The sequence below is a fragment of the Micromesistius poutassou genome (genome assembly GCF_964030765.1).
Source record: "Micromesistius poutassou genome assembly, chromosome: 7".
In the NCBI taxonomy this organism is placed as follows: domain Eukaryota; kingdom Metazoa; phylum Chordata; class Actinopteri; order Gadiformes; family Gadidae; genus Micromesistius; species Micromesistius poutassou.
The window spans coordinates 269,480-282,914 of record NC_140277.1 but is presented as its reverse complement, the minus strand read 5'-3'; the positions used below and the strand labels follow the sequence as shown (position 1 = coordinate 282,914).

Genomic DNA, 13,435 nt, shown 5'->3' with positions numbered 1-13,435 from the left:
ATATTGTCCACATTTAATTTAATGCTGGTCTCTGGATTTGATCCTTCACTGCCTTTCCTATTTGCACTACCATCATGACACACACACACACACTACCATGGAGCACCTTACCATACGTACTGTATCACTGTACCACAGGGTCAGGCCCTGTCCTGTCTACTGCGAGCCTGTATTAGCACATTCCTTCATGTGGACATTTTATTTTAGTTTGTTTATTCAGTAGCTCTTATTGTCCACAGTATTCACGTAGATCTCTTTTTTTACAACCCTGTTCGTGCTGTACGTGTACGCTGTGTGTGATGTCTTTAAAGCTACTGGGACCTTAAAAAGTATCTTTTTAAGGTATCTATCTAGTCTAGTGAAGTCGGGCAGTCCGTCAACGCCGCGGTGACTCCCAGAACGCCCCCACGCGTCGTCAGGAGGAGGACTTTGATTGACACGCTTACGAGCGTGACCCGCACGTAAACGTGTCTTGAGATTCTCCCATGCGCTGCACGGCTGCACTCGCTCCGTGTACGAGATGGTCAGGGTGGAACGGCACGGAGACGTCCGGGCGAATGAACTGAAGAGACAGTGAGGACCCAGGGGGGGGAACCGGGCCCTGACTGACAGGGGTTGCTGCCTGGCGGGGGGGGGGGGAGGGAGAGTGGCCCTGGTTATGGGCGTCGTCAGGGAGAGCCAGGAGGACCAGAGCCTCCGTTAAGATTTGACGGTACATGAAGGGTTTGGTCGATCAATCGATCGACGCCTTGATCTGAGTTCTGCAGGGGATCAGTTTGAGGAAATACATGACTGCAGACTGTGTGGTGCCTTCAATGGGGCATGAAAGAGGACTGCGGTGTTATCCATTTTCATTGAACATGACGGAGAGAGACGGTGAGGCCGAGAGCGAGGGAGAGAGGGAGGGAGGGAGGGGAGGAGATAGAGAGAAGGAGAGACAAATCCAAGAGAAAATCCAAAGCTACATTAATAACTGAAAGGACCATAAAGACAAAGGTCCAGCATCGACCAACTTGCCCATTATGTGGGATGACGCAAAGGCCGACATGTGGATGTGTCGAAATAAACAACACACCAGGGTTTAGAGAAATGACCCAGGTATAGACAGACACACGCACAGACAGAAAGACTGAGTAAGACCGCCTTCTCCAGTGGGATTTTGGAAAACACGCGAACATCAGAAGAACAAAACGGCTTTTCTGTTTTTCTCATGGCCGGCTCGGCGCGCCGTCCCCTCCCTATTCTTATTTTAATTGCTCTTAGCTTAGCGTGTATAATCCTGACTGGATGACTTCCATAAAGCGGCTTTAAAGTGGTCCCCCCCCCCCCACCACCCCCCCACCCCAACAAGCCACCCACAGAGACGCAGATTACTGGCAGATCTGGACAGGAAATCGGCGGTTGCAGTTTCTTATGTGAGTGGCTTAATTTGGAAAACCTTCTCATGGAATCACTGTGGGAACGGCGCCGACTGCAGAGATAAAACAGCGTCAGCGCGCCTCAGGAGGTCCACCTTGTAGCGCTGCCCGACCGCGGGCGCTGAGAGTCGGTGAATGTCATCGTGGACGAGGCCCTGTGGCCGTTTTTCATGCGCCAACCGTTTGCACCGCTGGTTATGCAATGCTTATTATCTCAGTGTGCCCACGATATGTAATAACTTATTAACTGCCGGCGCGGCTTAAAAGTTAAGCGCCTCAAGTATGTGCCAGGAGAGGATAAAGGATTTGTTAAAACACAATTAGCCATGAAGCCAACGTGAAGCTGAACATTATTTTATTCTTTCTCCACCCCGACATGATATGAGAGCGTGGCCAGCGGGACTAGAGTCACCTCAGCCCAGCAGCATGCAGGCTGAGACCTCCTCACTTACGTAGCTCGACCCCAACCGAGTCATCTGACTCAACGTGCTGAACCCCCCCCCCCCTCACCCGCCCCCCCCCCACCCCCCACTTCCATCCAATTAGCGCCCCCCCTCGTTTAAGCCAGCGCTGGGAGACTCAAACAGGAAGCAGATTAAAGTCTTAACAAGGGGAAGTCCGCTACGGCGCCACCTCCACGCTAAACGCTTGTTTTTTGTTGAACGTGTGATTAGCCCGTCTGTCGGAGAGCAGGCGGGGACACGTGTGAAGGGCCCCCCCCCCCCCCCCCCCCCCCCCCCCCGGGGCCGTCCCGGGCACCGCTACATAGGAGCCGTTAGGCCCCCGGCTCTACCGGTGGGCGTTCACAACCACACACACCTACAGTCAGAGTGTAGAGTGTCTCTACGTCACCATGTCTGTGTCAGCATCAGATTGATAAAAGGCCCTGTTATGATTGTGACCTCACACACAAAGACATAATGCGTGTGTGTGTGTTTGAGTGTGTGTGCGTGTGTATGCGTGTGAGCGTGCATGTGCATCACTCCACAGCACGTACACTCACTCAATCACTCACACACGCACGCACGCACGCACGCATGCGCGCACATGCACGCACGCACGCACAGACACAGACACAGACACAGGCTCACTCACACTCACACACTCACACTCACACACACACTCACACTCACACTCACACACACACCACCCACCTTCTCTTTGGTCCTAAGCTCGTCAAACATCTCCTGGATTTCCACGCGCCAGTCGTCCTGCATGCTGTGGAAGGAGTCCTGGGGCATGGTGGCCATCACCGCCTCCTCGATGGCCGACAGCTGCTCCAGGATGCAGGAGAAGGAGGGCCGGACGTGGGGGTCCTGGTCCCAGCACTCTGCACCACACACACACAGGACCCACTTAGAGGTGACGTGGGCTGACGTTAGGGGTGGAACCATCCACTCATTCGTACTGACATTTTTCGGTACGGGTCGGAACGGTTCGATGAGCGTTTCATTAAAAAAAAATATATATATATATATATATATATAATTTTGACTCTAGTTTGTATTGATGATCACACACTCTGTGACACTCTTGTTTTGTGTTGAGGACCACAGTGGAAATAAGTCCTGGACTTGATTGCGTTTTCATCCTCAATTGTATTTGATGTCTTTTCATTTCTGTGTAAGGCATTTGTTTGATACAATTTAATAAATCAAATCAAAATCAAATTGTTTAATAAAAATAAAATAATAAAAACTGCTGTACCGAAAAAAACATACCGAAGCGTGACTTAAAAAGCGAGGTACGAACCGAAGCGTGACTTTAGTGTATGGTTACACCCCTAGTGGACGTGGATCAGACCCTCACCTGCTCCCCACTAGTCACTGGGCCGTAGGTGAAGAACTGCTGTAGTATGCGCTACACCTGAACGCTCAAAAAATAAACAAGATGACGCGTTTTGCCGGGATTTATTTGTTTTTATCAGAGGTTTATTTGTTTTTATTAGCGGTTTATTTGTTTTTATTAGCGTGACGAGACGACCGTCACGCAATGTCCAGAGTTTGAGATCTCAATCACGGGATATTGCCCAATATCTGAGATAGCGAACCAATCAAATTGCGCCATCTTAGGAGGTTCACGTGTAGCGTATACTCAATTTATATATACTGTATATATGAAGGGTTGATTTGGACTGATGGCACTTTGTGTATTTTATATATATATATATATATATATATAAAGAGAGAGAGAGAGAGAGAGCTCATTGTAGGTGGTGTGTTTTAAAGGATTAATAGATCATAGAGGTGAATTACAGCGTTTTTTTACATTGTTTTATTTTTATTTAATTTGCAGATTTAGTGGTTCAAAACACGTTTTTTAATGATGCTATTTACAACGCTTTCCCTTAGCGGCAGAAAATGGCGCTTTGGACTGCTTTCTAAAAACCCGATCTCGGGCGAGCGTTCCTCCGCGATCAAGTCTTCATTAGAGACGAGTGAGCAACCACCGACGGACAAGTCTTCAGTGTGCAGGAGCGCCGTCCACCCGTCACAATGTGGGCTTAACCTGCGTTTCAGTTGTATCAGACCGGAGGGGACGCGGAGCTGAAAGGTGTCTGGACGAACCCCCCTAGTGGACAAACACCTGAATGTAAAGGCAGTCGTAGCCTCGTGGAAAGAGACCGCACTGACGTGAACAAAACACCCTTTAACTCTCTTCACTGCTGACTACATGAGGTGAGTGTATACTGCCTACTGGTGAAACAGCCACACTGAACATTAAGAGGAACAGGTGGCCTGTAAATCATAGTTAGTCTGCAGTGTTTCACTGAAACGAACATGGACCACACGCGCCGTACAGCCTAGGGCCGCGTCGTGGAGTGAAGTGAAAGGACGAGAGAGAGCGAGAGACAGATCCTCAACGGCCTGGCGTGGTCTGAGTCACGCCCGCTGGCCGTGAGGACGTGGTGGCGCCGAGGAGAAGCGTTGTGTAATAAGCAGCGCGTTGAACCACTGAACCTTAATAAATAAAAGAAGGCGTATTTTACGTTGATTTACATCAACGCACGTCTCAAATGAGGCCTAGTTTTGAACCATTTGGCCTTCCGCACGTGCACACACACACACACACGCACACGCCCACGCACACACACACGCACGCACACACACACACACACACACACACACACAGCGCGGTCAGCCCTACCTTCCATGAGCCGGGCGAAGGGCTCGGGGCAGGTGGAGGGGATGGGCAGGGTCAGCTTGTTGACGGCCACACCGTACGCCACCGCCAGCCCGTCGATGCCGCGGTACGGCACCTCGCCCGTCAGCAGCTCCCACAACAGCACGCCGTAGCTGGACGCACACACACACAGACACACACAGACACACACACGTACACACACACACAGACAAACACAGAGCTGTGAGTGCACCTGGAGTCGTGCGGTCGGTACGTGAACGCTACGCGGGCGGGGAGAGAACGTCACCTCAATGACACATGAAAGGGTGGAGGAGAAGGAGGCCAAGTGAAAGAAGCAGAGAGAAAGAGTGTTTCTTGTGTTTCATTAGCTGTTAGTATCAGCCTTATTATTATTATTATTGATTGATTCATTTATTGCTTTGCTTTAGAAACCAGAGAGAGAGAGAGAGAGAGAGAGAGAGAGAGAGAGAGAGAGAGAGAGAGACAGATTGAGAGAGAGACAGAGAGAGAAAGAGAGAGAGAGAGAGACAGATGGATAGAGAGACAGAGAGACAGCGACAGAGAGAGAGAGAGAGAGACAGCGACAGAGAGAGAGACAGAGAGAGAGACAGATAGAGAGAGAGACAGAGAGAGAAAGAGAGAGAGAGAGAGACAGATGGATAGAGAGACAGAAAGATAGAGAGAGAGACAGAGAGACAGCGACAGAGAGAGAGAGAGAGAGACAGCGACAGAGAGAGAGACAGAGAGAGAGAGAGACAGAGAGAGAGAGACAGATAGAGAAAGAGACAGAGAGACAGCGACAGAGAGAGAGAGCGAGAGAGAGACAGCGATAGAGAGACAGCGACAGAGAGAGAGAGCGAGAGAGAGACAGCGATAGAGAGACAGCGACAGAGAGAGACGGGTAGAGAGACAGACACAGGGAGAGACGGGTAGAGAGACAGACACAGGGAGAGACGGGTAGAGAGACAGACACAGGGAGAGACGGGTAGAGAGACAGACACAGGGAGAGACGGGTAGAGAGACAGACACAGGGAGAGACGGGTAGAGAGACAGACACAGGGAGAGACGGGTAGAGAGACAGCGACAGAGAGAGACGGGTAGAGAGACAGACACAGGGAGAGACGGGTAGAGAGACAGACACAGGGAGAGGCAGACAGACAGACGGCCTTGCTGTACCTCCACACGTCGCTGCCTTTAGAGAAGAGCGAGGACTTGATGACTTCGGGCGCCATCCAGGAGTAGGTCCCGGCGGCGGACATCTTGGTGGTGTTGTGCCACTCGCGCGCCAGACCGAAGTCCGTGATCTTCAGCGTCTTCCTGCCGATGTCGTCGTTCTCGATGGTCTCCAGGAGCAGCACTGTGAGACGGAGCAGAGCGCGAGAGGAGCGTGAGAACCACGGGGCCACGGGGCCACAGTGACGGGGACGGGAGGGGACAATGGACAGGAAGAACAAAGGACGGGAATGACAACATACGGGAATGACAATGGTTGGGAAAGGCCGGAGGGGAATGACTGGCTGGCGGGAGGAAAAAAAAAAACAGGACGAAAACAAAATGTGAGAGTGAGGTAGGGTTAGGGTTGTGCAGCGGAGGGATACGGCGGACGGTGGAGAAGCAACGCACGAGGAAGGACAAACCGGAAAGGGGAGATGGAACATCAAAAGAGAGAGATGGACCTTCAAAATAAACGTGCACTGTAAGGGGAGGTGAGGAGGCCGGGGGAGAGTCACAAGGTCGGTGTGCGGGTCATTTAGAACTCTGGAAACAGGAGGCGGACAGCCTCACAAAGAACCGGTCCTCAGGACCTGGAGCTCTCCGGCAGATGAGAGAACACCTGACGTCTACAACCCCGCTGGTAACACACACCTGGACCGTGACACCGCAGTAAACGGCCCGCTCCACTAATAGACACACCTGTGGTATTCATAGATTCCTTCCCACCGAGGAACCACATAAATACCTATGGCAATTAAGTAATATCTCCTTTGTACAATTGATCTAGTTCTGTATTAGGAATATTATAACCAGGACGGATGGAAATGAAAAGAAGAGAAAAGCTAAAGAGTGTAAACCTGTTTATGGATGTTTATTTATTGGATTCATGTTCCTTTATTTCAGGCCGGCATTAAAACTTAATTTTAAAAAAAGATAATACTGATCAATGTTTAAGTGGAAACACATATTCTAAAGCCCCGACATTATAAAGTGAAAACAGAATGGAACTGATTCAAGTATGCAAATGTTTAATATCATACAAAGAAAATTTAAAGGTATTGGGCTTATCGTATAAACCTCTTCATGATCGAAGTTCATAAGACAACACACACACACACACACACACACACACACACACACACACACACACACACACACACACACACACACACACACACACACACACACACACACACACACACACACACACACACACACACACACAGCGTGAGCTTCACGTCAGTCCGTTCAGAGTAGAGCTGCTCGATTATGGAAAAAAATCATAATCACGATTATTTTGGTCAATATTGAAATCTCGATTATTCAAACGATTATTTTTGAGTTTAAACTCGATTATATTAGTTTGGAGATCGTTTCACGCTCACGAAATCGCGATCAAAATTCGATTAATCAGCCAGCCCGAGTTCAGAGAGTGGGTTTCCCCGCAGGAGGGCCCCTATGCATGGAGGGGGCCCCGGGGAGGGCCATACAGCAGCGTGAGGGGGCCCCGTGGAGGGCCGTGCAGCAGCGTGAGGGGGCCCCTGTGGAGGGCCATACAGCAGCGTGAGGGGGCCCAGGTGCGTGTGCAGGGTGTGCACATGGCTCAAGGCCACCTCTGCCATGCCGCCACCACACTGTGGTTCCATGCAATGGCTTTGTGAGACGCCGTCACATCCACCACAATGTGCGCGCTAGAGTTACTCTTTGTGGACACACACACACACACACACACACACACACACACAGACACTGAAGGACACACGAACGGAGAATGTTGAATCGCGTCTACTACACTCCTACACCTTCTCCCCCATGGGCGTGATAACCCCCACTAGGCGTCTGTACTTGTTGTGGAAGTACCCGAGAGTCGGAGAACCCGAGTTCGCAGTCTGTAAGATTCATAATATCAGAGAATATCCCCGTCAGTTCGGCCGCAGCGCAATGAACGAATAAAGATAGTAAACACGTCGGAATAAAAAAACATTTATTTTGAGGTGACATGGACCCAGAGTGAACTGACAGCTGTCTACTGAAAACATCTTTCTCGGATTAAGCTGTGCATGTAAACGAGTATAGTACGAATACAATGTGTCACCAACTTGTCTGCACTATTTGTGGTATTCCATATTTGACCAAACCAAGCTGTGCATATAGAGGCCTGTGTGTGTGTGTGTGTGTGTGTTAGGCATGGGCGATTCGCAAACGCTTCGGTCAGAATGAACGAATCCCGAAGGTCAACGACGAGAATTGATTCCCAAAAAGAAGAGAACTGATTCCTTTTTTTTTTACATACAAAAAAATATGGTCACGTAAATAAAAGATACAAACGAACAGAGCTTCGTCTCCCCTCGACTTCATATTGATTGAGTCTAAAACGTTCTCATGGTGGTTGAGGCAGCTTGGGCTGTTCGTCTTAAAACCACACACGTGTAATGCTCGAGCGGCGTCGTAGGCTAATGCTACAGAAATTAGCTGTTTTCCAGAGCACCGTCACCGTCTGAGACCTTCTGGTGGTTTTAAAGGCTCCGTTTGCGGGCGTACCTCATATTTAAAAGCAAAGCGGTGAGGCCAGACACCTGAGATTCCCCCGCCAAATGACGTAACAGACCATATGACTTAACGAACTGAACAAACAAATCAAACAAACGATTTGTGACAGTGAAGGGAACTGAAAGAACTGATTCCCGGAAAAGAATCATTTTGCCCATGCCTAGTGTGTGTGTAATATGTGTGTGTAGTTGTGTACAATCATGCAGGAGTTTATCTCAAGGTGTTACTCAGTCACCAACTGCCCTTGAGTCTCCTCCACGGAGGGTTGGACGAATACGTGCACGCAGGCGTTGTGAACTGTCATCGGTCTCCCCCACACAATGGGCCACACTTTGAGTGGCACCATTTTCCCATGCTCCTCGTGTTGGCTTATTGCCTATTTCTGAGCACCCCAGGGCTGCATCATTCCTGACACAACACACACACACACACACACACACACACACACACACAAACTCTCAGACACACACACACACACAAACTCTCTCACACACACACACACACACACAGATGATGTTTGCAGGGAAAACGAGAAGCAGAGGGGGAGAAGGAGCTAGGATGAGAGGTGGGACTGGGGAAGAGAGACCCTGACCTGTTCCTACCGCTCTCCTTTGTCCCGTCAGCAGACACAACAGGATGAGTCAGAGGCCGTCATCCTCGTGGAGAAACTACACCACGGTGACAGATAGGGGTGGAACCATAGGCGGATTCGTACCCACATTTTTCGGTACGGGTCTACCGGTTCGATGCACGTTTCATTTCGGTACGTACCAAAAAAAAAATATATATATATATTATTATTGATTTTTTTGAATAACGTTTTTATTGATTATCACACTCTGTGAGTGTCTTGTCTTGTCCTGATGTTTTGTGTTGAGGACCACAGTGGAAATAAGTCCTGGACTTTATTGTGTTTTTATCCTCAATTGTATTTGATGTCTTTTCATTTGTGTAAGGCATTTGTTTGATACAATTTAATAAATCAAATCAAAATCAAATCGTTTAATAAAAATCAAATAATAAAAACTGCTGTACCGAAAAACATACTGAACCGTGACTTAAAAACCGAGGTAAGAACCGAATCGTGACTTTAGTGTATCGTTACACCCCTAGTGACAGAAATTACAACCAAACTATGGCACATCCAAAACAAACTTCATTTCACTTGAGAAATAAAAGCAACCCAAAAGGCCTCAGAAAAGCTAATAGACAAACAATTTGGGCCTGATAATACATTAGTGTTTTCAATGTGGGCCTGATAATACATTAGTGTTTTCCCACAGAATTTTGGCAGCACTTTTCCGGGCGGTGCCCCAAGTTCACTAAGGGGGGTGCACTGGACCCTTTAAGAATATGTTCTGTAGTGAATATTAATAACAGGAACATGTGTACATGATTGCCTATTCTGCAACGACCAATTGAACTGTTGTTTACCAGACTGATAAAGGACTCGTGACATTGTGAATCTTCAGACTAATAAGTAGGGTATTACAGCCTTAACTAGCCTTGGGCACTAAGGGGATTCTCTACCCTGCATCAACAAAAGGCGTTCAATTACAAACAGGTTTCTCTGGATTAATGATAAACTTGTAGCTGCTGCTGCCAAGTCCTCTCTCTTCGTCTGATTCCATAGATTCCTTGTAAGACGCTGGTGGTTTCAGTCGCCTGCGGTGGATTCCACAACAAGGAGACATGTTGACTTCATGACCGCGTTAACCTTTCAGATTAGCTGTATGTGTTGTCATGTTAAAAACGCTCTTGCTCTGAGTCCAATGGTGTTGATATAAGGCGCTATGGCCAATATTGAAATAGTGTAGTGCCTGGCTAGGCACTATACTCATCAACATGAAGTCTAGAAATGGTAATCTTGATCCAAAACCTTTTCTCTTTTGCTGTAATTCTGCTGTAATCTCTATTATACCTTAAGATAGGTATAAGAGTTTGTGATTGTGAAATGTATGTGTAATGGAAAGAAAGAGGCAGACAGACGAGAACGCAAGACAGAACAAGGTGAGAAGGGGAAAAATAACCCATCTCTAGTGAAATGAACACAACTCACAACATACGTTGCAAACTATGCACATTGTAAACGTACAAGCAGAGATGTATAAAGTACTAGAGACCCAGACTTAAGTAAAAGTACTGTATCAAAAAAGTGACGAGTAGAAGTGTTCTTTAAACACCCCACTTAAGTGGAAGTACTAAAGTATTGAAAATGTTTTGTACTTAAGTATTTGCAAGTAGTTTATTTTAAAATGTACACTACAACTCACCCAGTGGTTAGTGGTGTTTGTTGATGTTCCAAATCAAGTATTGTAGCGATTTTCTGTCGTGTTTGATTGCTATTATATCACATTTTGTAAATCCCATTGATTTCTGTTGGAAGACTCATTGCTCGTTGGCCGGAAATGGAAAGGGGGGCTGTTTACGTTTGGTTGTAGTCTTTCGTTCGGTTCTAGCCCTACTGTTGAGACGGAGAACCGAAAGAAAAGACTACAACCAAAAGTAGACAGCCCCCCTTTCCGTTTCCGGCCAACGAGCAATGAGTCTTCCAACAGAAATCAATGGGATAACATTTTTATAATTGTAACGATTCAGCACGTGAAAAATGTATTGGAGTAAAAGTATTAAACTCATCAAAAATATGTAGTGAAGTAAAAGATAATAAAGATTAAAAAAAAATAATACTCCAGTAAAGTACAGATACAGCATTTTAGTACTTAAGTACAGTAGTGAAGTAGTTCTACTTCGTTACTATACATCTCTGCGTACAAGACATTGGTATCCATCAAATTCGTTTTAACCCTGGTTCCCATGGTGTTAAAGTTATTTACAGCTGGAGAAAAGGGAACAATGAAGGGTTGAGTGGCCTGGCGTCAAAGGGACGACACCATGGTGGAACACAGTCGTTATCACGACACCCCCAGTGAAACCAACGGCGGAGCCACAGGCTGTTAGACGGAGAACAGAAGTAACTGACTTTAAACAAAACCTCATGGCATTACGCTGCTCAAAGTACAACCGCTGGGCTGTTCCAAAGTAACTCAACTACACACAATAAGCCAAGGCGGCTGTGGGGGAACGAGGTGTTTTGTTCACCTGAACAACATCCCCCGTCCTCGGATCAAAAGACCCCACTTTACCCAGCGACACTTGAAGCCCACCTTCAATGACCCCTTCACCCAGCAGGTCAAAGCCCGGGGGACTGCGATGCATTTCAATATATCTCTGTGGTTATACTTTCGTTGGTAAAGTTGGTAAAGGGTTGCATATATATTTATTAAAACAAAAAGAAAAAAAAAACAATAGCTCGCTAATTTCAGGCATTCCCAAAGTAGTATGTTGGTTCAAGACCCGTCCAAGACCGTCGTCAGGTTCTGCATTATAAGCTGCCGAATGCCTTCGTTTCTTCAATTCATACACGCAATTCCAGAGGACCATGCATCCTCTAGCTGCCCCACACCCATGAGGTCATACCCCCAGGCAAGCCCTGGTAAACGGGACACCTGGGCAGGACGGCCCCTGTGGAGTGATTGATCTGGGGGGCGGACCCCCCTGTAACACGAGTGAAGAGCACCTGCGGCATTTGCACCAAAGCCCCTAATCCGGTCAGACCCCACAGATCAAGGAATAGGTCCGGGATTGGAACTGTTTCATGGTCTGTTATGCGTTACTCCAGCAGACCAGAAACTTTGTTGTTCCACGTTTGGACATCTTTGAATCTTCTCCTTCCCGTGACAACAGCCAACACACTGGTAGAGACTCAAACAAAGTGCTTCTCCGTCACTGGCGGAGCCATGTCGTGGAGGGTGCAGGGCGACGGAGAGTAAGCGGAGACGAGTACACCTCGGGGGATGACTCCGCCCTCCACCCTGAGCCCCTCACGTCCTCCATCATCTCTACACCCCCTAACAAACACAAGGGCTGGGGGCGGACCCCCCGGGACACAGAGAAGATCAGAGCCTGAGCCTCCTCTCTCGATATAGGGCAAGACCTGTCCTTACTTTGACCCACCTACTAATGTAGAGCAGCTCCAGAGCGGTCGGGGTGACTCGCTCTATGAAACCACATTTGAACTCTAAGTAATAAGTAGTAATTCATTTGATTATTATTGTCCTCTGTCACCAAGGCAGAAATAATGTTTGCATTGTGAAAGAAAATAATTAACAAAGTAATTTCCATGGTGATGGGATACACTGATGTCTCCTGACCTTATAGTGGAGGATGTCTGTAAAAGCAACAACAACAACAACAAAAACAACAACAACAACAAACATATTTCCCTGCCCAGACGCTTTAAAGTGAGACCTCTAGTTTTTAGTATACTCCCCTGCTCAGCCTCTGTGTGTGTTATCTTATACGTATTGAATAAAAGTATGTGTAACTTGTGAAAATGGAAGTAGCTTGTGGCTGGTAACTGTGCTAGTGGGAGGGACTGTGGACACATGCAAAGGAACGGGTTGAATCGGGGCTCTACTCAGCTGTTGGCCCTTTCCCCTTTTCATGGGCACGGCAACAATAGGTGCAGTCAGGGAGAGGTCATAAAAAAACACAGTGAAAGCATCTCCACTCCTCCTCTGCTCCCCTCTGCCCATTCTTTGGCCAGAAAGGGACAGGCAGTAACTGTCTGCGTGTCACTAAAGGGTAATTGTGGGGAGGCCAGAGAAAAGTTGCTCTGCAACAGCTAGTCAAGCTTTGTTAACATCTTCCACGAGGACTTCCACGGGGCCAACAGGAAGAGCGGAGCGCGCCGTGTGTGTGTGTGTGCTTGTATGTGTGCGTGTGCGTGTGTGCATGTGCGCGTGTGTGTGTGTGTGTGTGTGTGTGCGTGTGTGCCAGAGACCAATAGTGGCAGGCGGAATGACAGGGAAGTTGAAGTCCACCTTAACAGCTTTCGATTGGCAAGGCTGACAGGGGAACGTGGCAACACACAAACCGCGTTGGTTCCTGCTTGGCCCACGCATTCTAGAACCCGCGCCTGCATACCTGGCATTCCCCCGTAGTGAAACCAAACAGGTCAAATTAATGGGAGTTGTTCGCCAGGGCTCAGGGCCAAGTATCACTACGATTCTGCCCCGCGCGCCATCGCCGTCAACATGGTGCCACTC

The 13,435-nt window shown here is 48.0% G+C and overlaps 1 protein-coding gene across 1 annotated transcript in view; it reads right to left on the bottom strand.

The window, feature by feature from the left end:
* The window catches only part of map3k21 (mitogen-activated protein kinase kinase kinase 21), a gene marked incomplete at its 3' end in the record, with an annotated part of 30,132 nt that overhangs the window by 11,750 nt on the left and 4,947 nt on the right, over positions 1-13,435 (bottom strand). Inside the window, exons 2-4 of the mRNA XM_084470131.1 lie at positions 5,739-5,919; positions 4,566-4,714; positions 2,573-2,748 (exon numbers count right to left, since the gene is read on the bottom strand). Coding sequence (XP_084326257.1) covers positions 2,573-2,748; positions 4,566-4,714; positions 5,739-5,919 — 506 coding nt within the window. The remainder of the gene's footprint in view (positions 1-2,572; positions 2,749-4,565; positions 4,715-5,738; positions 5,920-13,435) is intronic.